General features: G+C 46.9%; 1 protein-coding gene across 2 annotated transcripts in view; it reads left to right on the top strand.

Annotated features, from left to right (window-relative positions):
• The first annotated feature begins 9,972 nt into the window (after nucleotides 1-9,972).
• The window catches only part of NEBL (nebulette), a 363,233-nt gene continuing 346,103 nt past the window's right edge, over nucleotides 9,973-27,102 (top strand). For both annotated transcript variants that reach the window (XM_030321282.1, XM_032593838.1), the window contains exons 1-2: nucleotides 9,973-10,137; nucleotides 11,392-11,486. In XM_030321282.1, the coding sequence (XP_030177142.1) occupies nucleotides 10,069-10,137; nucleotides 11,392-11,486 (164 nt within the window). In that variant the 5' untranslated portion in view covers nucleotides 9,973-10,068. The remainder of the gene's footprint in view (nucleotides 10,138-11,391; nucleotides 11,487-27,102) is intronic.

Genomic DNA, 27,102 nt, shown 5'->3' with positions numbered 1-27,102 from the left:
AAACCAGGCTCCAGGCTCTGAGCCATCAGCCCAGAGCCCGACGCGGGGCTCGAACTCACGGACCGCGAGATCGTGACGTGGCTGAAGTCGGACGCTTAACCGACTGCGCCACCCAGGCGCCCCGGGAACAGCATATCTTAAAGACAAGAATAAAGTATACTTCTGTTTTAATTTATTTTCAATTTAATTTAAAAGGGAAAAAAAAAAAACCCACAGCCACACCTTCTCTGTGGTCAGATTTTGGTCTATAACGACATCTGGATTTAAAAAGTGAGCGTAGCCCCTCCCTCCTTTTTGTTTTTGAGCTTCCCTTAATATTCTCCGTAGGTCAGGCCATCAAGTGCCTGCCTGGCCACAGCCTCTGTGGAAGGGTAATTCCTTGTTCCTGTGATTCTGTGTCTCCTCCCCACTTTCCCCAGAGCCGCATAGACCTGACTTCAGGACAATGAAGAGGTGACCCAGAGATGTGAACAGACGAGTTTTTCTGAACTGGAAATAGGGAAAAAGAATAAGGCTGTTATTTATGGGAGGTGAAGATGGAAAGGGGCTGAGAGAAGCACTCGGGGCCGTGTGTGGTCATGGCCAGCCAAATTTATAAGGAGGAAATTACGAGTAAGCAGGATCTGTGAACAGGGAACCCTGTCTATGGAGAAGCTCGTAAGATAGGCAAATGGGGGTGAGAAGAAGCAAGTTGGTAGTGACAGAGAGAAGCAGACGAGCGGAGATCAGCTGAATTTTCCTAACAACAGATGTCGGTGCACTCAGGCTGCTGTAACGAGAAAACCAGGGACCCGGAAGCTTACACACAACAGACGTTTATTTCTCACAATTCTGGAGGATGGGAAGTCGAAAATGAAGGCACTGGCAGAGTCGGTGTCTAGGGAGGGCCCTCTACAGGGGAGCACCCTGAGGTGTCTCTTACAAGGGCACTGAGCCCATTCATGAGGGCTCCCAAAGGCCTGGCCTCCTAATGCCATCACCTTGGGGCAGTAGGATTTCAAATATTCAATGAATATATGAATTTGGGGGGAGGCGTCAACGATCAGACCACAGGTCAGTAAAGTAAAGGTTCTTAAACTGATTCTATTATTGGATCTGATTTTTTTTTTTTTTTTCTTGTGGCTTCACAAAGATTCCGTCTTTTTTTGGAGCTGAGTTGTTCAACTTTTCCTGGGTTTTTGTATGAAAGGATCATTCCTATGAGTCTGTTTTTTTTTTTTTTTTAACATTTTTATTCATTTTTGAGAGATAGAACACTAGTGGGGTTAGGGCAGAGAGAGAGAAACGGAGACACAGAATCTGAAGCAGCCTGCAGGCTCTGAGCTGTCAGCACAGAACCCAATGTGGGACCGAACTCGTGAACTGCGAGATCATGACCTGAGCCAAAGTCGGATGCCTAGCCGACTGAGCCACCCAGGCGCCCCACTATGAGTCTGTTTTCACTGAATGTACTGGCGTAGCTCTCTAAAACATTATCTTCGTTTTGGATAAGTTTTAGAGTTAATATCTTCCCCCCCCAAAATAGCTTTGGTTGTCACGTATATTCCAGCCCCTCCCTGGCCCACCCTTCTGTTAGGTCCACGCAGATTTTTAATCAACCCAATCTAACCCGAGTTGTTTTTTTTTTTAAACACCTAAAACAACCCTATTTTGACGGCTTCTAACCCATATAATTTCACATTACTTTCTAAAATGATTAAATTTTTATTTGCTTTTGTGTGTATTAAGAAGAAGATGATCCTTGAATTTGTCACCGAACATAATTGCAATTCTTGCCAGGCAGGTTGGAAATCTACTTTCTTTCAAAGTTCAGAATTGATGCGAATTAATGAGTCAGAGCTTTGGTGTGAAAAGCGTAAGAACTTACTACCAGGGATAGAAAAAAATGTATCTTTATTTCTGTTGCTACTGTCATCGGGCAAGTACATTTTCCTCGTGCTAGTTCTTGGTTGACTGTAAGCCAAGTTGAGGTAGTAGATTAGTTAGCTCGGCTGCCATGATGCCGTGCCATGGACTGGGTGAGAAATTTGTTTCTCACAGTTCTGGAGGCGGGGAGTCTGACATCAGGGTGCCTGCATGGTGAGGGCTGTCTTCCTGGGTTGTACATGGCTGCCCTCTTGCTGTGTGCTCATGTATGGGAGGGGGGCTGGAGAGAGAGAGAGAGAGAGAGAGAGAGAAAGTAGTTGGAGGAGGCCATTGAGAGGACGTGACTGCTTATGGACCCATGAGCTGGACCCCGGCGACAAGAGAGCTCCTGACCTCCTGTCCTGTTCTCTGTTTGTATGTTTCCCACACCTTTCTTGTACTAGGGCAGGTCAACTGCAAGATGTGGTCTTGACACAGGAGGGTGTCATTCTGGACTGCGTATGTGGCTGAACCTCGCTGAGGCCTCTCTATACACCTGGCAGGAGGGTGTAAAGACCTACTCATCTTGCAGCTGCAAGGTAAGTCTCGTGTGTCATGTCCATTGTTATGGCCAATCTGGAGGGTCTGCCTTTCTCTTTGATCTCTCCTGACCTTCCACGTACGAGGACCAGTTCCAGACTTCATCCTGGAAGCACCCAAGGCTGTGCGTCAACGCAAGCTCCGTGGTGTCTCTTCTCGGGGCACTAATTCCATCAGGAGGGTGACCTCATCTAAACCCAATTTTCCTCCAAAGACCATTTCTGAATACTATCCCTCGGGGGTTAGAACCTCAACATGTGAAGTTTGCACCGATGTAACTCAGTTCATAGCAGGTGTTAAAGGCAAATTACACTTTTAACAAACTGTAGACTTTTTTTCCTCATGTATGTTAAGCAAAGTATTATTATTATTATTTTTAGTTTTTTAAAAAGTGTATTTATTTTGGGAGGGAGGGAGAGTGTATGTGTGTGTGTATGTGTGTGTGTGGGGGGGGAGGGCAGAGAGAGAGAAAGAGAGAATCCCAAGCAGGCTCCACACTGTCAGTGCCGAACCCCATGCAGGGCTCGAACCCACGAACCGTGAGATCATGAGCTGAAGCTGAGGGTTACATGCTTAACCGTCTGGGCCACCCAGGCGCCCCTTATTATTATTTTTAAAGTCCGTCAGGCAGGGCCTTTGCTAAGGCTGCCGGGCACCAGTGCAGGAACCGATCTAACGGGAGCCAGCAGGCGTGGGCTGCTACCTTCCACTTTCCTCAACCCTCCCTCTTCCGGGGCCGTGCCACTGTGCTCTCTGGCTGCCAGTCTGGGATCGCCAAGACATCAGGCGTCCCGTGAGCCCTGCCGTGGTGCCACACCGCCACTGTTGTCCTTGCCACCACAGCCTGCTTCCGCCTCAGCTCGCCACTGATGCCCTGAAGTATTTTTTGATACTTTGCGAGTCTTATATAACGCAGGTTTTATTTTTGTAGCTTGATATTTATCAAGTTTGGCAGATGATTCATTCAGAAAGCAGTCTCAAGGCACATGGAAAGGGTAATAATAACTATCATCTTCTTGTCACCTCCTCACTGATTCGTATTTAAATACGTCAAGGAGGTCAGTTTTATGTACTTATTTTTCCAGTTGTTCAACGGTTAAGCAAATATTTTACTAAGTTCTTACTGGATGCTAGACAGTGTGTATAATGTTTTATATGAGTTAATTTTTATTTGTTAAAGTAATGTAGTGTGGGGTCCCAGGATTTCCTATCTGCAGTGTCTCCGAGTCTTGTTTGGGAAGGCGAAGTCCTACCTCCTTCCATGTCTTGTCTGATGATAAGACTTCGTAGAGGGTTGTTACAGAACAATCCAAGGAAGACCTGGTAAGTTGCTAAGCTAAGGCAGCACTGGTGTCATACCGGTGGGTATGGAGACAGATTCATGAGTTCTTTTGGAGATAAAATCAACAGGGTTGAGTAACTGGACAGGGGTGGTTCAGAAAAGAGGAAAGAATTTGGGTTGATTTCTGGGGTTCCGGCTGTGGAGATGTGGACGTTACTCATCACGTAGTTCTATAGAGGAGGAGAGGAAGATTCAGGGAGATTTGGAGAGAAATATGGTGACTCTGAACCACCTATACTTTTTGTATTTACATGTGAAAAATTAGCTGGAGAAGGGAGGCAATCATCTGAGGGTCGCAGGTAAAATAAGTCCTTTTATTAGGTGTGACCGTGAAGACATATTGGACTTTCGACCACTTTGCTTTGGAATGTCTCGCTTGGCGGCCACAATGATGAAGAATCATAGCCATCTTGATTTCCAAGTGCTTCTTTTCAAGGTCCTGGAACTCACTGAGATCCTAAAGACCAAACGGAATTCGCACATAGACGGTGTATTCGTTTCCTATTGCTGCTGGGACAACACTTATCGTTGCGTTTTTAACAACACAAATTTAATATCTTACAGTTCTGTAGCTCAAAAGTCCTAAAATCAAGATGTTGCCAAGACTGTGTTCCCTCTGGAGGTTCTAGGAGAGAATCTGTTTCCTTGCATTCTCCAGCTTCTAGAGACTGCCTGCATTCTTTGCCTTGTGGCCCCTCATTCATCATCCAGGCCAGTAGGGCAGCGTCTTCAGATCTGCCTGGCCTCTGCTTCCATTGTCCCATCTTCTTTTCTGACTCTACCCTCTTGCCTCCCTCTTACGAAGGACCCTCGTGATTACATTGGCCCACTGGGATAATCTAGGATAATCTCTATCTCAAGATCCTTAACTTAATCACATCTGCAAAGCCTCTTTTGCCATGTAAGGGGACATATTCGTAGGTTCTGCGTATGAGCACGAGGACACCTTTGAGGGCCATGGTTTGCCTACCGCAGGAGCCTACCTTCCCCATCATCCTAGGGTGCTCAGTCCCACAAAGACCAAAACAAGAATGATCCTGCTTCTCCTGCCTTTCTTTCCCCTTTGCAATTTCTAAAAGGTTTTGGGTCAAACTTAATTATGAGTTGATGTATCTACAAAAATTTTTGGTAAGTTGGGGGCTTTGGGGGGCCTGTTTGATAAGATGTGTCATCCATTAAGAAATGTTTCATTATTGTTTGAAGTTTGTTGTGGTGCCATGTTGGGAGGGGGCATCCAAGTGATGTAAATTCACTTTCAGCATGTGTATAAGAGCACAGTAATCTCTAAAACGGGGCTGGGGGCCGTGGGGAGGGGGGAGGGGAAGGGTAATCAACCTAAACTCTCCATGTTAGCGGGTCTTGTATTCTTGGGAGGGGGTTGCCGGCTAGTTCCTACTCCTGGTAGAAAGTGTAGCGACCCCTTCCTCTGGTAGCATTTCCTGACTTCCTAGCTGAATTAGAAGTTCCTCCTCTGTTCTTCCATGATGTCTGGGCAGAGCTTTAGTTTAGAGCATTTATCACGTTGCATTATAATTCATTGCTTGCTTATCTGTCCCACTAGATGTTATTATAAGTAGAGATTATGCCTTATTCCCCATTGCATCCTCTTGTGCCTAATACCTGGCTACCAATAACTGTATACTGAATGGATGAATGAAAGGAATCGTTTCTAGAATAGCTTCTGAATCTTGAATTTCCCTTTATGTTTTTATTTTATATTTCTCATTGACTTGCAGGAATACTATAACGGTAAATGAGATAATTTCTCTAAAATGTGGTAAGATCTTTGGAGAAATGCTTCATTGGGCTAAGGTTCATACACAGCTCGCAAATGAAACTGTGAGCTAAAGTTTTTTTTTTTACCTACGAATGTTGTTGGCTGGAAAGACTTGCCTCCATGGGGAATTTGAGCCAACTGGCAAAAATGTATACAATTTTGCGTAATGTCTGACAAACGGAAGGCACATAATAAAGCTTTGTGTGGTGAGAGGATGAATAGTTAATTAATAATAAGGGCTATGCTTTATTGGCCATTACGCTTTTAACAGCGTGCCTTTTAGAAAAGTAAACAAACCAAAACAAAGCAAAACAAAACACATACTGAGTCTTGTATGTAAACCCATTATTTCCTCGTTGCTGAAGTAGAAAGCATTTCTCTTCAATTCTCATCATTGGTGTATTAGTCAGCACTTAACTGCAGTAACAGTGAACTCCCCAAATTTCAATGGCTGACAGCAACAATTATTTTTTTATTCCTGGGCTTGCTACAGCTCTGCTGGGCGTGGCTGGGTTTACAGAACTCATTTGGGCTCTACTAGCTAGACGGGTTTTTGGATTCTTGGACAAAGTCAGTGAAGCAGCCACTCCCTGGGATATACTTGTCTCCTGGCTGGGCACCAGAGCTCAAGGGATGGGGGAACAGAGGTAAACTACGCAAGGACCTTAAAGCTTCTGCTCCTTTGGCCAAAGGAAGTCGCGTGGTCAAGTGCAGAGTCACCACTGTAGAGAAATACACTATGCCTACAGGAAATGTTGCCAGGATGGAAGGGAACAAAAAGTTGTGAACTAGTAATACACTCTATCACATTCTGTGCCCGAGGTAATGTTTGTTAAAGCCACTCTTTGTCCTTTTGTGATTGCAACGGCTGGGTTAAAGCTTTTAATGTGAGGTTCAGTTTATTTACTTTAAATAACAAATGTGATTATACACTCTCCCAGTAGGTTCTATATAAATAGGCCCCAGAGGTAAAAGTAAATCGATTTGGGAAATTTAGCTAAAGAAAAAAATTTAATTTTATAAGCATATAAATGTTTTCATGAGGGTCATGATGGTTAGTCATTCTTTCTATCTATGGATGTCCAAGCCAGCAGAAAAGGATTTAATTAAAGTAGAGATGGGGGGGCATAGTTACCACAAGGAATGATTTCTTGACCAGTCAAGTGAGAAAGTCATGAAAGGGGCAAAGGTCTCCCTAGTGGATAATTAAATTATTCATCTGCTTGAAGGAGGAAGGCTGGGCCAGATGACAGGTTTCTGCCAAATCTCTTGTTTATAGTGCTTTGAATTTTGAAATAAAGAAGTCCTTTTAAGACAGATGGTATTAAAATTCTTCTTACATCAGTAAAATGACACTAAGCAACTTAAAAGCTGGCTTAATGCAGAAAAGGAAAATAGTAAGAGAAACAAATGGGAAAAGTACAACTCTAAGCATTCATTGTTTACTCTTGAGAGAACAAAACATCATAGTTAAGTCCAATTTTAATGCATTCATTTGTTTTATTCATATTTTCTTTCAGAAAACATTGAATTAGTACCTACTATGTGTCAGGCATTGTGATAGGTGCTGGTTGGCTAAGAAATTGTGTAATTCATAGTTAAAAGGTCTGATAAATCAGCTCCAAATGTGACAATCACCGTCAATCTTCCTCAGAATTTTTTGCATACCATTTAAAAGAGAGAATAGGATTTTAATTTTTTATAAATATATTTTATATAAGTATATATTATTTATATTTTATTTTTATGATTTTATGTAATGATTTGCTATATGTATATCTTGTGAAAAGTTTCCCTCTACTGAATTAACACATACATCATCTCTCATATTTACATTGTTCATTTTTTAATATTTATTTATTTTTGAGAGAGAGAGAGAGAGAGGGCGCAAGTGGGGGAGGGGCAGAGAGAGAGGGAGACAGAATCCAAAGCAGGCTCCAGGCTCTGAGCTGTCAGCACAGAGCCCTAAGCAGGGATCGAACTCATGAACCACGAGATCATGACCTGAGCTGAAGTCAGATGCTTAACCAGCTGAGCCATGCTGGCGCCACTCATATTTACATTGCTTTTAATGAGAACAGTTCCAGTTCTACTCTCTTAGCAAATTTCAATTATACAATACAGTGTTCTCAACTGTAGGCACCATGTTATATATCTTAGATCCTCAGAGGTTATTCACCTTATAGCTGAAAGTTTGTACTCTTTTACCAACCTATTGTCTCCACCACCCAGCCCCTGGCAACCACATTTTTTACTGTTTCTATGAGTTATAGTATTTTTCCTTCCTTCCTTCCTTCCTTCCTTCCTTCCTTCCTTCCTTCCTTCCTTCCCCTCTCCTCTTCCCTCCCCTCTCCCCTCCCCTCTCCCCTCCCCTCCCCTTTCCCCCCTCCCCTCTCCTCTCCATTCCACATATAAGTGATACCAGGCAGTATTTATCTTTCTCTGGCTTATTTCACTTAGCATAAAATCCTCTAGGTTTATCCATGGTCTCAGGCATTTCTAATGAGCTCTGAGGTGTTTTAAAATGACAACTGATCCTCTCTGACAGCAAATTATTGTCTTCTTTGCCTTTGAGGGGGATTTGTGAGCAGGGCAAGGAGTGGTTCAAAGGCTCTTGCATCGGTGAATCTCTTTTCAGAAATTATCTCTTCTGAAAAGTCAAACAGCACAGCATCATTACGAATGATATTTCAACAACGCAGGCTGCCTAAGAGGCTCACAGATCAATACTTTTTTTTTTTCCATGAAGAGGCTGCAGCTATGATTATTGAAAAAAGGGCAGAAATATTTGTCACAGTAGTTGCTATGTGGCATTACTGAGCCTTAATCTGTGTGCTAGCAACGGAATGTGTTTGCTTATTTGTTCTACCCAACCTATGATAATCTTAGCTGACACTTATGTAGAGTTTACCACGAGGCAGGCAGATGGAAGCGGTTCAGAACTGCTGACTCACTTAATCCTCACAGTGGGAGAGTAGGAGCTGTTTTTGCAGCGCTAGGTTATCCCCATTTCGTAGGTTAGAAAACTGAGGCGTAGAGACGCTAAGCAGTAGCACAAAGTCATACGACTAGTAAATGGCGGGGTTGGGCTTTGAACTCAGGCAGTGACGCTCCGTGTTGCTGCCTTTTCCAAAGCGAGTCCAATAACCTGAGATCTGCTGAAAACTAGCCACGGATTCCTCTCCCGTTTGCTTTCATCCGACCCTCACCTCAGCCTTCAGCTCGATCTTCCGGACCTTCTGGTTAGGACCATGAGTTGGCAATCGCTTCCCTTAAGGCAGGAGAAGAACTTTTCCTGGATTCGGTGGTGTTTGATCGTAAAAACATACAGCGTACGCGCACATGCACGCACAGCAGAATGGATGATGACCGCTGATTAATCCAGAAGGGCGTGACAGGCCTAAAATGACCGCTGGTTTCCCAAGAACACATTAAAAAAAAAAAAAAAGTGCGAGGTTGGGAGCCAGCGAGAGAAGTCGCTTCCCCAGCTGGGGTCCAAGGACCTCACACGCGCGCGCGCGCGCTCGCGCGCGCGGGGGGCCGCTTTTCTCCGAAGACTCCCCTGCGAGCGGGAGCGACACAGCCCTCGGCGCCGCGGGACGGGAGTCCCCGGGGTCCCCCGGGGGTCTCGCGGCTGCCGGGCCCGAGCGCGTGTCTGCGCGCGGCCGGGACGGCCTCCGCCCGGGGAGTCGGCTCCGCGTGGGGCGTTGGTGCGCCGCTGCCCGCGGCGCCGGGGCTGGCGGAGGAGCGCGGGCTCGAGCCCGCGCGTCCTCTGGGCACCAGGAACCCCGGCCTGCGAGCGCGGTGACCCGGCGGGGGCAGAAGCCAGAAGACCAGGCGCAGGGAGTGCGCGGGTTTGAGCCCCCCCTCCCCCCACCCTCCCTTCGCGCTTCCCTCCTCCGCCGCCGCCCACCTGGCCGCCCCCGGCTGCGGCTGCGGCACCGGGCTCGCTCCCAGGCCTCGCAGTCGCAGCCCGCGGCTGTCTGCGGAGCTTTCCGGGTGTCGCCCTCCCCCTTCCCCCCCGCCGCGCCCTCCCTCCCCGGTGCCCGACGTGCTCGTTCCCTGCCACTTGGGTCCGGGCGCGCCGGTGGGTTTGGCCTGCGCGGCGGCGGCGGCGGCGGCGAGGCGGGGGAGCGAGTGAGCGCGAGGGGCGGGAGCCAGTGTCTGTGTGAGTCACCGGTACCTGGAGTGCGAGCGACGCAGAGCGAGCGGCGCGGAGCCCGAGCCGGAGCCGAGCCCGGGCCAGCGAGCGCGGCCGCCCCCCCACCCGCCCCAACCCCGGCGCCAGGCCCCGCCGCGCGCCCACCCGCGCCCCGCCGCCCTTCCCGCGCGCCGCGCGGCCGGCTCGCCAGGGGTCCGGCGCCGACTCCCGACCCCGGCGCCCGGCCGCCCGCAGCCCTCCCGCCTGCCCGGAGGCGGTGCGGGGTTCGCCGGGGGATGTCACAGCGGCTCCTCGGAGCCCCCAGCCGCTGCCGCACAGCCGCCGCCCCTGGGAACCGCGACGATGAACCCCCAGTGCGCCCGCTGCGGAAAAGTCGTGTATCCCACGGAGAAAGTCAACTGCCTGGATAAGGTGAGCGAGGGGTGCCGGGCCAACCCGGACCTGCCGGGGGCCCGGCTGCACCTGCTCCGAGAAGTTTTGGCACCTGGGATGCAAGGAGAGGAGTGGGGCTCTGTGCGTGTGTGTGTGTGTGTTTTGGCACCGGGTGAGGGCACGCAAAGGAAAAACGCCCGCAGGAGTATCCAGAGAGCACGCTTGGCGACGGTGATGTTGGAACCGGGGAGGGTTTTCGTCGGGGTGCGGGCGGCGAGGGTGCGGGGCTGCTGCGGGGAGCGCGCGGCGGAGCGCGCGCGGCCCGGGGGCCGAAGAGCCCAGGCTCGACCCCTTCGCACCGCCACTCCTGCCCCTCACCGCCCCGCACCCCACCTCACCCCCGCCCCAGCGCCTCCCGTGACGGCGGTGAGGCGGAGAGGCAAATAATAATTAATATGTCGTGGGGCGGCCGCTGCGGCATTGCTAAGAATAATCCCCGGCTCGGCGCGGCGAGCAGGATCCACGGGGGGTTAATCCACCCGGCTGGGGAATTCCAGAGGAAGTGGCTTTAGGCCCGGCCCCTGCAGCCCTGCTCCCTGTCCTTCCCGGGCGTGGATGGAGTTGAACAGCCTGGGGGAGCGAGCCCGGCGCTATCCTGAGTGACTGATCGATCGTTGAAACCAGCCGGAGGCGGTCCCTGACAAATTTGCGTGTGCTGGTACAAATGCCTCTCGAGAGCACCCCGTCATCTCGCCAGCCCTCCCGGACTGGGTCCACCTTTCCTGCAATTTAGTAGAAGCTGGACAGGGATGGGGGGTGGGGGGGCCGAGGGTACTTGCCTAGTCCCCCTCCTGGCTCCTTCGGGTTGCCTGGTTTCCGGTGGACACGTATTTATTGAGATCCAACAAACTCCGCGTTTAGGCGCTTTGGACGGGATTCGTTTTCCTTCTGAAGCCACTACCCAGGTTCCACGTCTCCATTATTAACCAGCTTAGGATTCCATTCTGGCTGCTGCTAGGAGTGCAGTGTGGATGGAGCCCTGGCAGTTTTTGCCTCTGAATCTGTACGTTGCGGTGGGGATTCATTTCAAACTCAGTTTGCGTAGCTGTCTGCCTTATTTACATAACCGAGAGGAGGTAACCACATCTACTGTTACCTACAATCATTTTGTTGCGGTATTTTCAAGTGAGGGTGGGGACTGTGATGCACTAAAAAATATCTCCTTTCTGTACCCGTCCCGGGAAGCGCTGGCATTGCACGAAACTTTTAAATATTTATTTATTTATTTTTCAGTATTGGCATAAAGGATGTTTCCATTGTGAGGTCTGTAAGATGGCTCTCAACATGAACAACTACAAAGGCTATGAAAAGAAGCCCTATTGTAATGCGTAAGTATTGTCAACAAGGTGTGCCAGGTGTGGTACAGCACCAGAACACAAAAGTGAGGGCATCTGCCTGTTCCGAGAGACTGACTCACTGTGTCACGCAGGTGTGGCAGGGGCCAGTTCCTGGTTTATGCCACACACGCTGGGGCCACGGACTTTGCGGAAGGTCATTGCACTCGTGTCTTTCTTAATGTGCAGGGTAATTTGTGTGGGTCTTCCAGCGGGGTCGATTTTTGAGGCTCACAGGGTTGCAGAGTGGGGGACATTTGTTAGAAGCTGAAGAACTTACACACAGCGAAAGTGTGGGCTCTGAAGTGCATGTCAGATTTCCATTTCAGTCACGTGATGTTGCCATATTGCAATTTTATATCTGAACCTAGTTGCTAGGGAAAGGAGTCTCGCTTAATCTTAGCTGAGATGGCTCCAGAGATCCTAGAGCTGAAACAGACCAAGGAATTGAGACACGGTGTTTCTGGCTGCTTAGGAGTAGGTCTGTTGGGGGAGATTAGGGAAGGCAACCTTTCTTTGGCAGGTTTTTCCGTAGGCATGCTTTTAGCCTATACTGGTGGCAGTTACCTAGCGTTTACGCAGTGCTTCCTGTGTGCCAGGCCCCGTGGTAAGCACTTTATGCCTCCTGACTCATTTAATCTTTACAGATTCTGTGACTTGGGGGTGGTGGTGGGGGGCACTGTTATCATCTCCATTTGACAGATGAAGAAATTGAGGCATTGAGAGGATAATTCTCAGGAAAGGGCTCCGATCACTCTTAGAATCTGGAAATTGGCCATTGGTTCCAAATGGCGACCTTGCTGCCCTGGGGCATGTGTCTCCCCACACCTTGAGTATTCTCCCATCCAAGAGTGTTTGTAGCACTCTTCAGAGCTCTTGGCCCTGAATTGTTGAGCCGCCTTCTTCCCCATTCCCCTGTGGGGGCCGATGGAGCCTACAGGTGGCATAGGACCCTTAGCCTTTTGGCTGGAATATGGCTGGAGATTCGTTCTCTCTAAAGTTTCGGAAATAGGTTCGGCCAGGTCTTCTGGAGATGGAGGGCCCATGGTTAACTGACAGTTCACTCGTGGGACTGTGTTTTCATAGTAAATTTTTGGTAAACAAATGTAGTGTGCTTATACCTCTCCGGTGAAGAACTTTTTTTTTTTTTTTTATTACTCTCTTATTGCTTACTGATTGGTCCCAGCTTATTGCTTATTGACTGACTAGAAACTTTTCAAGAAATCAGAACAAGGGAGCACTGAACAGAATTCAGGACTTTTTTGGGTAAGTGAAGTTCACAGACATTGCCCAAACTCATTGATGTCTTCGGCCCTCCTGTACCATGTATCTTATGGCGATAACACGGAACAAAAAATGGGACTTCAGTGTCATAGTCTCCTGCTTTTCTTAAAGAGAGGTACGTGTGACTGGTTAAACATCAAAGGCAGCCGGCAGTACCTAGATGGGAAAGGGTCTCCTACAACCCATAAACGAGATAATTGTTCTTTAGTTTAAAGGAAAGTGAACCATTTTCCCATAACTACTCCAGCCCGTGGCCTGATTCGATTAGGCTTTATGGGCCACATCAAGATTCTTTATAGCTCCACATCCTGGAGTTCAGCCCGGTGATAACCATGCCTTCGGGTGGCCCTGATAGGCCTGGAGGAATTGGAGGAGAAAAGGAAAGACAGGAGAGAAAGAAATTGAGGAGAGAACAATTACATTTAATACGATGCGATACGGTATAACATGTATACGTATATAATTATGTATGTGTTTACATATAGACACATACAGGTAGATAAAGAATTGAATTAGGGGGAAAAGAAATGATTAAAATAAAAGGACAGAAAAAAAAAAAAGGTACAGCTGAGAGAGTCTTGGTTGCATGGGACCACTTGAAAACTCAGTGCTTACTGCTTAGTTTCGGTTCAGTCTAATTAAAAAAGAATATCAGAGGGGCGCCTGGGTGGCTCAGTCGGTTGAGTGTCCGACTTCGGCTCAGGTCATGATCTCATAGTTTGTGGGTTCGAGCCCCGCATCAGGCTTTGTCCTGACGGCTTGCTCGGAGCCTGGAGCCTGCTTCGGATTCTGTGTCTCCTCTCTCTGCCCCTCCCCCGCTCACGCTTTGTCTCACTGTTTCTCAAAAATAAATCAATGTAAAAAAATTAAAAAAAAAAAAAGAATATCAGATTCTGCGGCAAGTCAAGGGTGGCTGGTTTGCAGTCTGACTTAATAGTGAACTAGTGCCCAGAACTGTTGAGATTTGGGCCCCAAAACAAAGAGCCTCGATCTGTAGATAGGAGACATCCTACTCTGTTGTCTCATAGGACGGAGTCTTATTTTAAATGCTTTAGGTATGTCTAAATCAAATGCTTACAGATTTTCTCTTTAAACTTTCTTATATAATTCAAGTGCTTTGGTATTAGGTTTAAGTGGAACTTGGGGGGGGTATCATCTCAGATTTCTTGTCGAATATTAAACCTGGTGGTCTACTTTGTTGAGCAGAGAGACAGGGGAAGACAAGAAATCTAGCTTTAGCGGGTGAATGATTCCAATTGATGGTGTCAATTTGTTTAATTTAGCTTTAAGTTCATGTCACAGCTTGATCTGCTGTGGCCAGAAATGGAACCTGTCTGCTGTGAAGGTTCCAGGCCGGAAGGCCCCTGTTCTCAATTCTTATTTTTCCAAGGGCACAGGTTGCCTTGTAAACTCGCTGGGCAGCATGGATTACCCTCTGGGGATTCTGATGCCTCTGCTCTAATTCAGGTGGTGTGTCAATGGTCTTGGCCAGAAGGGTTGCCATAATTTCTCCGGGTCAATGGTGGAAAATTGATTCTCTGAAGCATACGGTTACTGGAAAATGACACATTCTGTATCCATGTAGAGCAATATTTTATCTGTACTTAGTTTGGTTCACGAGTTGACCTGCATACATGTTGAAATGAAAATGACTATTTGTCCCCCCACAACTTGTCATTGGAAAAATTTCCATATACACAAAGTGGTTGAAAGAATAATACAATGGACATCTGTATACCTTCCACTGAAATTCCAGTGTTATTAACATTTGGTCACATTTGCCCCTTATTTCTATTTAGTTATGTGTGCAGATATATTATTGTCAGACTGTTTGTCAGTTTCATGCATCAAGGAAGGTAATTTCATACATTGATATTTCTTCCCTGAAAACTACATCATCCATGTGCTAAGAATGAGGATATTTTTTTTCTAACTTTGAAAATGTTTATTTGTTTTTGAGAAAGAGAGAGAGAGAGAGAGAGAGAAAGAGAGAGACAGACCATGAGTGGGAGAGGGAGAGGGATAGGGGCAAAGAGAGAGGGAGACACAGAATCCGAAGCAGGTTTCAGGCTCTGGAGCTGTTAGCACAGAGCCTGATGCAGGGCTTGAGCCCACAAACCACAAGATCATGACCTGAGCCGAAGTCGGATGCTTAACAGACTGAGCCACCCAGACACCCCAGAATAAGGATATTTTCTTAAACAATCATAGAACCATTGTCACACCAAAGAAAATTAACCACAATTTCATAATATCTAAGATCCTGTCTACGTTTATATTTCCCTCGTCCTAAGAACGTCTTTTGTAGGGGCGCCTGGGTGGCTCAGTTGGTTGGGCATCCGACTTCGGCTCAGGTCATGATCTCACAGTCCGTGGGTTCAAGCCCTGCGTCGGGCTCTGTGCTGACAGCTCAGAGCCTGGAGCCTGTTTCGGATTCGGTGTCTCCCTCTCGCTCTGGTTCTCCCCCACTCAGGCTCTGTCTCTCTCTCAGGAATAAATAAACATCAAAAAAAAAAAAAAAAAGAATGTCTTTTGTATCTGCTTTTTTCTTTTTAAACCAGAATCCAATCAAGGTTCATACTTTACATTTAGTTGTTGTGAAAATGACAACTTTTTTGATTACTGGAGATTTAATATTCTTTAATTTCTTTTCTAGTGATTTATAAAATCTGTCAGAGTTTTCACAAAGAGGACTTATGTAGCATTTCTTGTGAAAAGAACATACCTAATTACCAAGAATATTTAAAATAAATATTAAGAATATGCTTGAAACTTGGAAAGGATAAACAGACATTTAAGATTATTTTTAGAAAACATAAAGTCTTTTTATTTTAATTGATACCTGGGGGCATTTTTTTTTTTTTTTTTTAGTGGAATGAAGTAGTGAGAATTTTCTTCCCTTTAAATATGTTGCTTGTTTATAGTCTCATGTGTTCAGAGAAGAAACAAGTTTTCTGTTTGATTTCATGCAAAGGAGAACATGTATAAGGTATAATTTACATAATATTTAAATTTTGATCTTTTGATAGAATGATCAAAGTATATTACCCACTCGATGTAAGATTGGACTTAATACACATTTAGCTCCTAATGCAGTAGTCACACTATTAAAATATTTACAAACAAACTCGTCTACTTAAATACATGCCACGTTTTCATAGCCTTTATGTTTCATAAGCAGGCCATGGATTCTTTGGCACATTCAGAATTTGTTTCATCATGAAACTTGCAAAGAAAAGAGGACGAGGTGATATTTTTATTGCTAAGAGATCTTGAGAAAACAACACTAAGATGATTAGACAAAAAACATACCTCATTTTTGTATGTGAATTTATATGCCAAGTTAAACTACCCAACAAGCCACACAAAGAATATAAACCCCAAGGCCATTTGACAAATAAATTATTTAACTTATGTGTAAAAGTCAAAATTGCACTTATTTTGTGTTTGTAAAAATAATACCTCATTTCTTCAAATTTTCTGAGAAATATTACTGCTTAGAAATATAGCAATGGCAGTGACAGGCCAGTTGATGTATTGGCACTAAAAGTCTAGTTATTTTAGGTCAGGGGAGGGCTCAGTTAATGATGCAATAGTTTAGCAGGACCTTGTCAATAATTTCCCCACGTCATCACTTCTGTGGGAATTTTTGAGGGGCTGAAAATTTGTCCTGATCTGCCCACATTTGATATACCTTGTGTCTGTGTCAAATGTATCTTTAAAAATTTTTTTTTATGTTTATTTATTTCTGAGAGAGAGAGACAGAGACAGAGTGCGAGCAAGGGAGGGGCAGAAAGAGAGGGAGACACAGAATCCAAAGCAGGCTCCAGGCTCCGAGCTGTCGGCACAGAGCCCGACGCGGGGCTGGAACCCACGAACCCGGAGATCATGACCCGACCCGAAGTCGGAGGCTTAACTAGGCGCCCCCAAATGGATCTTTAAATATGGGGCCGAAAGAACACAAATATCTGTGTTCGACATGTTTCACTATCTTTCCAAATAAGAATCTCTGTTCAGCAAATAGTTTCACTTAGCATAATTTTGGGAGATGTTAAAAATAAACCAGTAGGAGCGGGGCGTCGTGTTTACTTTCGCTCTGCCTGTGCTAGCGGTCGTCTTGTGAATATTTATTGACTGTCGACAGCCTGGGAGATGCTGAGGTAGGTGACGCTCCTTGTGAGCCCCCCGGAGAGGTCAGTGCCACTCAGCCAGCCCGTCTTGAGGGTGACTATCTAGGCCAATGCTCCGCTGACTCTCACTTACCATTTCTCTGCTGGTCAGCCCTTGTTGATGCCTTTACCAAGGGGTGCTCCGAGGACACGGAAGGAAATTAAATTTAAACCTGAGAGCTTTCCACCATGTAGTTCCCTTATCTCTGTTTAGACCTCTCAACCCCAGTTCTGTAACCCTCCAAGGGCTTGAGTTATCTCAAGGGGACTTACGAAATTCTTGCGATTAAGTTGGCTTTAATTACTTAAGAACTTTTCACGAAAGGCACTGTGGTGTAATTGGAGTTTTGAAGCAAGACAGAACTGGATTTGAACCCTGGCTCCCGCATGTTCTGCCAAGCCAATCTTTTGATCTCTAAGCATCAGTTTCTTCTTCTGTAAAATGGGAATGGTACCTCTCACCCTACTGGGGCTGTGTGGGACTAAGGAGACAGTGCAGTATTTCTGGCATGCAGTGGAACTTCTGTAGACAGGACTGCTTTTATTTCTGCAGTGGAAATAAGTTTTTTGAGGGATGAAGGAGGAAAAAGAGGGTAGGGGGAGAAGAGGAAGTATATCAAAGAAATAATAGTTATGCCTGTTAAAAGGTTTATATCAATATTTTTCACACTGTGGGCTGTCATCCGTTAGAGGGTTGTATCCAGAACTTAGAGAGAGAGAGAGAGAGAGAGAGAGAAAGAAAGAGAGGGGAGAATATCAGAGTGCATCTGAGTAGTGAAATGAATATTGTTTTGGCAGACATTTAAAAAATTTGTTTTGAAGTTTCTCATTTTTGAGAAAGAGAGAGGGAGAGAGAGGGAGACACAGAATCTGAAGCAGGCTCCAGGCTCCGAGCCATCAGCACAGAGCCCGACGCGGGGCTCGAACTCATGAACCGCGAGATCATGACCTGAGCCGAAGTGGGACGCTCAACCGACTGAGCCACTCAGGCGCCCCTCATTTCTTTTTTTTTTTTTTTCTAGTTGTGTGTATACAGTGTGCACTGGGTCATGATGTAAAAAATATTCTTACTGGAAATGGTGGTCAAGAAAGTTTGAGAATTACTAGTTCAGTGCCATATTCTCAGCGCCCCGCGCGTCAGAGAGCACTGAAAGCTGCCGGTCCGTGCAGCCCTGTACGCACTGAGTTCATGGATTCAGACAGCCGTGGCTTTCACGCCCTTGGTGCCAACCCCATCCTGTCCCGTCCCCTGTCACCCTTCAGGAATCGCTCAGCCGGCAGAGTCGTCACCGTCCTCTGAAGGAGCCGTGTGCTTATCTGTGTGTGCACCCTCCTCTAGCTTGGGGTGGCTCTGAGGACATCTGTCTTGCTCACTCTGCACCCCCAGAGCCTGGCACGTAGCCCTCCATAAAGATTAGCTGTCTCCGTGAGTGTGGAGGCCGTGCTGTTATCAGCGTAGCCCTGCCTTACCCCCCAGATCGGGATGCGGCCCAGCCTGCTTTCTTTCTCGGGCAGGCGGGCAGAGGTGGGGCGGGGTGAGAAGCTGGCTCGAGAGCACGTTTTGGGGAGCCTGAATGGCGGTGTGGTGGCCAGGTTGCACAGAGTCCGAATACCGAGGGCTGAAGTCTCCCCGCAGAGGCTGGCCATTGCCACGCCGTAACGAACAGGGTAGGGTTTCCCCTCGCTGCTTACGCGCTCGGTTTCCAAGCATGCCATCCTAAAAGATCCCCTAGTGACGTTCCTGTATTTTCTTCTGGATTTAATTATAGTCTGTGAAATAAGATAATAATTTCTACATAACGGGAACGCTGTAGAAATTAAAGGGGGGAAATGTTTGTAAGCCTCAGCACATCAAACGACACCTAACAGGTGCACAAATGTTAGTCCCTTCCCTTATTGATTTTATTTTATTAAAACAATACATATTTTTAACATTTATTAATTTTTGAGAGACAGAGAGAGAGACAGAGCACGAGTAGCGGAGGGGCAGAGAGAGAGGGAGACACAGAATCCGAAGCAGGCTCCAGGCTCCGAGCTGTCAGCATAGCGCCCGACGCGGGGCTTGAACCCATGAACTGCGAGACCATAACCTGAGCTGCATGTGGCCGCTTAACCGACTGGGCCGCCCAGGCCCCCCAGTCCCCTGTCTTATTTATCATAAATTGAAAGTTGTCTCATGTTTCCCCCTTAAAGGGAGGAGAAAATGTCACATTGTTAAAAGTAACAGTGTCTATCTATGGGCGTTGTGGTCTGTGGGCGTTCTAGTTAGCATCAATTATAATATGCCTTGCCTGACTTCAGTTACATACTGCATAGAAAAAGATTCAACCTCTGGCTCCTTGACATAGACCTGATGCAGGAGGATGACAGGTGTTTGGTTTTTGCTTTTGTGTTTGTATTTTTGTGAAAATGGGAGGATCGAAAGTGAAGGGTGGAGACATTTTATTTGAACCGAACAAAACGGTTCCGGGCATATGCAGACCGATCTGTTTCTCAGCTACCTTATTGAACTGTGGGGGGTATCTCGTGAATGTTAGTATCTTTTGAAATCGTTGGAGAAGACCAAGTTTACACATCAGGTACTGAGTTCTGCCACACTTAAAAGTGTTTGCGCAAGACGCCTTCCTTGTGTGGGCTCTTTATGATGATGTATTTGTTATGGAATGATGTCAGATAAGAAAAGATTTGGAGATGAAGCACAGATCTCCTAAATCACAGTGAGATGCAAGGTTAATGCAAGATATAGATGTGTGCGCTTAAAGGGGTATTGATTATGTGTCAGGGGCTTGTGTAAGGGTGCATTTCGGTATGTCTTCGTTAAACGTTTTCAGAGGAGTGCTTTACAAAGGCATTGTGGTTCCTGGGGATGTCGGGAGTGAGAGAGAACAGACATACTCCCCCCAAGACACCCTCCTTCTCCAGAGCCTCAGGCCCCTCCAAGCTCCGTCTCTAGAGGAATAGAAAGTTGAATTTCTTTTCCTTTCTGTTTCTGTTCTCCTACAGTTAGTGTACCTTGGAAGCCTTAGGCTCTTTAGCAGTGTGAGAGAAGTGGGATCTAGAATAATATTTATGAGCTGAGTACCCAGAACATTTCTCAGGCTTAGTAAAAGCATTGTTATTGATTCTGAAGTTCTGCTAGTGAATAAAACATTCTGCAGCCTTTCTCGTGGAACCTAGACGTGGGGCAGAGACATAAGCAGAAAACAGGAAGTTGCCAGAAGGACCAGGTTTGAACAGCAAGGATTATTTATTCCGATGCTGGAAACCCATTATTCATTTTATCTGTAGCCGGCTGTGCATTTTTCTTTGTGGAGTCTTTGAGGGAGTCAGTCGCGTTGCGTTCAACTACTGTTTCCTTTTCCACACTCTCTGTTGACTCCTTCCCATCGAATCCTAGGCACAGCCAGGAGAAAACTAGTTCGATGTGTGTATTTTTGAATAGCATCAGATCGATAGGTGGACTGGTGGTCTCTTATACTTCGGCGTCAGCTCAGCAGTCTAAAAAGCCACTTAGACAAAAATCCTTGATTAGATCCCCTGATGCTCATTACCCATCAAAGGCAGGTATAAGTCAACCACAGAGAGCCTGGGAGAAATGGCATGGCCGGGTACCGCAGGGGGCCAGAGATCTGGGGTTTGGAGTCAGATGACTGCCCACCAGTATCGAATTCGGTCTTTAAGTGTGACTTTGTTAGCCGTTAATGGATCAAGAGCATGAACTCCACGAAACCAGGCAACGTGCGGGAGCATCAGAAGGCAGCGTAGTCAGTGTATGCATCAGTACAGAGGGACGCCGGATGGACAGATGGATTTTTCATGATCTAGATGTCTGTGCCATCCTCTCCTGGCTACTCTTCCCCAATCCACCTGTGCCCCAGAGCCTTAAGCATCTCTGTTGTCTCCCACGCCCCCCTCCCCATCATCCCATCCCTGTGTTCATCCCCTCTGTCCTTGCCTTTGCTCAGGCTCTCTTACCATATTTGGCCACTGATCTGACCGTTGTCCCCTAACTGGTCTCCCTGTTCCAGTCTTTCTCTTTTTTGAAGGCTTTTCCTGCCACCACACTTGTCTTTTGAAACCATGGCTCTGGGCATATTACTCCCTTGCACAAACACGTCTGAATGTTCCCCATTGCCTGCAGAAAAAATAAAGTAGGTTTCTGACCGGCACCTGGGGGCTTTTTACCATCTACCTGCCTCTGCTCACATCGGTCTCCCCTCCTCCTCTCCAGTCATACTGGGCGGCTCGCCCAATGCCTTCATCAAATTTCTTCAGCTAAGTCTCAGTATCCTCATCTGTAAGATGGGTATGATATTAGATGAGGTTTAAGGATTCGTTGGAATATCAAAATAATAAGGTGAGCCCAGTTTCAGGCACACAGTAAGGAGTTAATAAAAAAAAATTTCTTCGTTAATAAACTTGCCCCATGATTTGACCCTTTACTCACACTGTTCTTAGGCCTTCCTGCTCTCCCCTCTGTTAATGTTACTGTCACCTGGGGCACCTGGGTGGCTCGGTTGGTTAAGCATCTAACTTCGGCTCAGGTCATGATCTCGCAGCTCGTGAGTTCAAGCCCCGCTGCTGTCCGTGCAGAGCCTGCTGTGGATTCTCTGTTCCCCTCTCTCTCTGCCCCTCCTCCCCCCTCTCTCAAACATAAATAAATGTTAAAAAAATAAAGTTACTTTCATCTTTAGGATGCACAGCTGTGACAGTTTTTGTGAAGCCGTCCTGAACCTTCCACTTGCTGGGCTCTCTTTGGGTGCTCATTTTGGTTTTACACCTCAATTCTGGCACTTACCCAAAGGCCTGCCCTGTACTATGGCTGTGTTGTGCTTGTCCACCTATTGGAGGCAGTGTCCTGCCGAGGGTGGACCATGGCCGTTCGCATCCTGGGTTGGAGGTGGTTTGGGGGCTGGGGAGGTAAGGTCAACTGCAAGAGCGTGACTTCTTAAAGGTATTATTTCTGGCATGTTTTTAAGGAATTGAGAATGGGTGTTGCAATGCTGCAGTGCAATTCTGACATCAGTCACCCGGAATTAGTGTCGAGTCCATAAGTTAAGGGTGCGGTCCCCAACGAGACAGATGGCAGCTGCAAGTTCAGAAGTCCCCAGGCCACCCACACTTCTGAAAACAAATAGGAGGGTGCCCGTAATGAGCTAATTAGCTAAGATGACTGAGAGAACTCAGAAAGAAAGGGGCTGTACTTAAGATTATGGTTTTATGATTGTAAAAGATACTAATCAGGACCAGCCAAATGAGCGCACACATAGGGCAAGGGTGGGGAGGGTCCTGGACACGTTTCCTTGCCCTTGCCCTGTGGAATCAGGACGTGTCTCCCTGCGGGTGCGGTGATGTGTTAACCGATTGAGAATCTCCACCGAGCTCGGTGTGCAGAGTTTTTACTGAGGTTTAATTCCACACGTGTGATGACTTGTTGACCACGTGTGATTATTCAGCCTCTTGTCCCCCTTCCCTCCCTGGAGGAGGTCCACTGATATTGCCCGACTCAAAGGCCCAACCCTCTAATCACGTGGTTTCTGGAGTGGCCAGTCCCATCTGAAGCCATCTTGTTAGCATAACTCAGGTATGGATCAAGACTGACGAATAACAAAGATATTTCCAATTACTTGGGAAATTACAACTATTTAGAGTACGTCCCAGGAAGCGGGGACAAATGCAGGTCAGATTTTTTATGATACAACAGGCGTGCTTCTCACTGTCCTTATCGGATATGCTGTTTGAACTGTTGATACGGTGTTATTCTTTCACTTCATGAACCTTCCGGTCTCATTATGACAAGAATGATGATCTAGAACCCACCATATCTACTTAATCAATCAACAGATGTTGGGTAAGATTTGTGTACTGTTGGGGCGCCTGGGTGGCTCAGTCGGTTAAGCGTTCAACTTCGCTCAGGTTGTGATTTCATGGTTCGTGGGTTTGAGTCCCGCGTTGGGAGTGCTGACAGCTTAGAGCCTGGAGCCTGCTTGGGATTCTGTGTCTCCCTCTCTCTCTGCCCTTACCCTGCTGGCGTTCTGTCTCTCTTTCTCAAAAACAAACAAACATTAAAGAAAATATTTGTAGGGTCGCCTGGGTGGCTCAGCCGGTTAAACGTCCGACTTCGGCTCAGGTCATGATCTCGTGGTTTGTGAGGTCGAGCCCCGCATCGGGCTCTGTGCTGACAGCTCAGAGCCTGGAGCCTGCTTCAGATTCTCTGTCTCCCTCTCTCTCTGCCCTTCCCCCACTTGTGTGTGCTCTCTCTCTCTGTCTCTTTCTCTCTCAAAAATAAACATTACAAACAACAACAAAAAAGATTTGTAAACTGTTTGCTGAATGCACCCGGGAGGTGGGCGAGGGGACCTATTTGTGGAAGGAATCTTGATAGAATTCTCTAGATTTGTTCTTCATAAAAAAGCAAGTCTTTCCTACTAGCTAACTAGCATTTTTGAGAGCAGGAATTGTCCCAATTGCTTTAGTATACTCCAGCATCTACTGTGTGCTCAGTAAATGTCCCCTCGATAGAGCACATCGCCCAGCTGGCTCTGTCGGGACTGGTTGAGTCCCTCTGGCTGTCTGAGCAATTCAGCTCAACAGTAGGCCTCTCTGGCTGACAGAGCTGACTTGACAGGAGAGGATAGATTTCTTTCCATGAAGATCTTTGTGGCGATCCCAGCTGGACCCGGCTGTGCTTAGACTGATAACACACATGGATGGTAGCTACTGCTGGAGAGTTTAGGCAAAATATTGAAATTTATTGCTAGATTATTGGTCACTAATATGCAACTGAACAAAAGAAGACAGGAATAACATCTACGTAGGTACTTTGTAACAATCACTTTGTTATAACTCTGTTTTTGAAAGTCTTAGAAATGAACTCTGGGGCTCCCGGGTGGCTCAGTTGGTTAAGCAAGCATATGACCCTTGATTTCAGCTCATGGTCTGTGAGTTCGAGCTCTGCATCGGGCTCTGACAGCTGGAGCCTGCTTGGGATTCTCTCTCGCTCCCTCTCTCTCTCTGCCTCTCCCCCATGTGCTCTCTTTCTCTCGCTTTCTCAGAAATAAATATTAAAAAAAAGAGACGCGAACCCTGTGTTTAGATATTAGGCAATGTGCATATTTATTTGCATATCTATATATTTTTTCCTGGAAATAACAATGACTTATTTATTTGTGGAAACAAAACGTGATCAGGGATTAACGCATTAATCCCTGATAAATGATGAGCCTTTACATTCTCTTATGGAAGAATTTAATTTTCTTTGGTGAATTTTTTCAATGCTCTGTCTCTTCTCTCAGATTTCCAGAACTTCAAAGGCAACTTATCAAGATCTGTGTTCTTCCCCCGTCCCTGTCCCCCATGCCAGCTCTCTCTCTCTCTCTCTCTCTGTTTAAAGTATTTTCTGTTGCCACTGACGTAGTTCTCTGATTTTCTTAACATTAAGTGCAATTCTATTTAAAAATTTCTAGATGCTTAAGGCACATAATAATTAAGGGTTATTCCTGTCAGGAATAGAAACACCATATTAGAACAGTTCTTCCTCAGAGGCTGCTAAAGAAGGAAAATCCTGTTTAGAGGGTTTGCCTCTGTGGGTTTTTTTTTTTTTTTTTTTTTTTTTAAATGGCAGTTATGTAATGTCAGGCTTAATTGGCCAGGAGTCAGGAGGCTGGTTTATTTGTGTGTCTCTTGGGTCGTATGTACCTGAGGGGTGAGTGGTCAGTGAATGCACCTGTAAATTGTACCTGGGGGCTATTTCCCAAGAAGCGTCCTGCATAACGACGGTGTCACAGATGTTGAAAGACAAGCATATTGGTTTTTCTTTATACGCTGATGGGTATATAACAGACTCTGAATGCACGTGCGTGGATTGACTGTAAAAGTACATTTATTCCGAATGGGAGCAGCCCTTCATTTGACAGGAAGCCTCCTTCCTGGCATCCTTCTCTGGTGGGTTAGCAGAGACTGCGACTCGGGATTTAAAAATTAATTCCCCAGCAGGAGAAAACAGGTGGGAACATAAAAGACGTACTTGAATGGAGGAAGCGTCAAGCAATTCTCCAAAGGGACAGAGCAGAGGAGCGTTGATGACCTCATCCATCTGTACCAACGCAGAGACCCTCAAGGAGGTTCATGAGATCTGGCAGGGTCACAGTGTGTGTGTGTGTGGGGGGGGGGGCGGGGACGAGCTGATAATGAAATTCTGGCAGTGGGGAGGCTGGCTGTGCTAAAAAAGAAACATGTCTAAAAGGTGGATCCACGTATAGAAAGAAAGACACTCGAAGGTGGAAGAATGACGGAGAACATGGGATGTGGGCACCGCTACAGGCAGGTGGGAAGAGATAACCACCCAAGCTCTCTCCGCACGTTTCCACTTCGGCGCCGAGGCAAGACGCAGCGGGGAAGGGAGGTTTAATGAGCCGCTGGAGGCGGGAGAGAGTATCAGTGGATCTTTTGCTGTGCCTTTTGGGTCCAGTTTCACTGTTTTCAAGTTGCTACGGACTTCATGTGGGACATAAGGAAGGACTGGTTGGTGATGTCACGGTCGCCAGGACCTTGGAACAAGCGGTCTCTGGTGCCTCGGGGTGAAGGGAGGGGTGGCTGGTCACGCCACACGGCAGACTTCAGGAGAGCCCGGGGACTGTGTGCGAGCGGTCCTTGGCTGGCACTTGGCCTTCATGTAGTTTACAGAGGAGAGGAAAGAAGGGATAGAGAGAAGGCTGACTCAGCGAGATAGAAGACTTGGAAAAATAAAGCTCTGATTGAAGGTGGGTTATTCCCACGAGTGAGAAAAGGGGAATGCCTCCCGAAACAAAAACCAAACCCCAAACCGAAAAGCCGCATAGGGCATCCCCTGCGGGCTTTCTGAGCTCTGACGAGTACAACACACTATGTGAAAGATGGTAAAAAATGAGAATTCAAGAACGTACCGACAGTAAGAATAGGGCCAAGCAAGCCAACGGCCAGTGTGAGCAAAGGCTCGTAAGAAATTCTAAAACAAGCAAGTCTCAAATGCACGTCTATCCCGAGACAAGAGATGAACCGTGGCTGGGGGGAGACGCGGCGATGATAAAAGAAGACAGAGAAGCAAGGAGAATTATTGGGTTGCTAGTTAGTTGTCATCCTCTCAACCAAGAAGAAGCCATTTCCAGCTAGAAAATGTTCGCAGGCGTCATCAAGGAGTTAAAGTGAACGTGCGTCATTCATCGCGGAACTGGAGAACGTTCGGGTCTCCAGGTCCAGACGGATGGCACCTCGGGGACCTGAGGATCCTGTCCACCTGAAGCCCGTGATCCATGGCCCTGAACAACAAACGAGAGGGGACGTGGGGATGGGGGTGGGGGTTAAGAGAACAGACTCCGGAGCTCCGCTGGGTTACTTTGCCTCACTGTGCCTCAGTTTCCTTGTCTGTGGACAGGTGATGCTTCCTCAGTCCACCTGCGGAAGGAGGCGGCTGTGCTCTGTCTGATGACAGCAATGGTTCTTCCCGCCTCTTCCGGGGACTGGAAGGACCGAGTGAGGCAATCCGTGCAAACAGCTGACTCAGAGTTGATAGCGTGTAAGTATGAGTTATACTCGTTATTGCCTGGTCTTTTTGAGAAATTATCTGCAAAAGAGGGCTCCGTGAAAGTTCTGGAGAAGGCAAAATAGGCCTGGTTTTAGAAAGCGGAAGAAGAGACAGACTGTAGAAAGTACAGCCTAATAAATCTGACATTAATTCCTGGCGAAAGTCTCCTGTGGGTAAGCACAGGGATGGTCTGCGGGACTCAAAGGAAAGAGCCCTCGTAGCTTCTGTATTAGTTTGCTAGGCCTGCTGTGCAAAGCCACCAGTCTGGGTGGCTTACCTAACAGAAAGAGGTGTACTGTCTGCCAGTTCTGGGGGCTAGAAGTCTGAAATTAAGGTGTCCACGGATTGGTTTTTTCTGGGGGCTCTCAGGCCTCCCTCCTTGGCTTGTAGACGGCCGCCTCCTCCCCGAGTCTTTTCACATCATTATCCCTCTGTGTGTCTCTCTATGTCCAAATTTCCCCTTTTTATGGGGACAGCGGTCATATTGGATGAGGGCCCACCCTCATGACCTCATTCTAACCCGATTCCTTCTGGAAAGACTCTGCCTCAACATAAAGTCACATTCTGAGGCACTGGGAGTTAAGCCTTCACCGAA

Source organism: Lynx canadensis, chromosome B4 (genome assembly GCF_007474595.2).
Source record: "Lynx canadensis isolate LIC74 chromosome B4, mLynCan4.pri.v2, whole genome shotgun sequence".
Taxonomy (NCBI): Eukaryota; Metazoa; Chordata; class Mammalia; order Carnivora; family Felidae; genus Lynx; species Lynx canadensis.
Note: the sequence above shows the minus strand (reverse complement) of the source record. Positions and strands in the feature narration are given on the sequence as shown.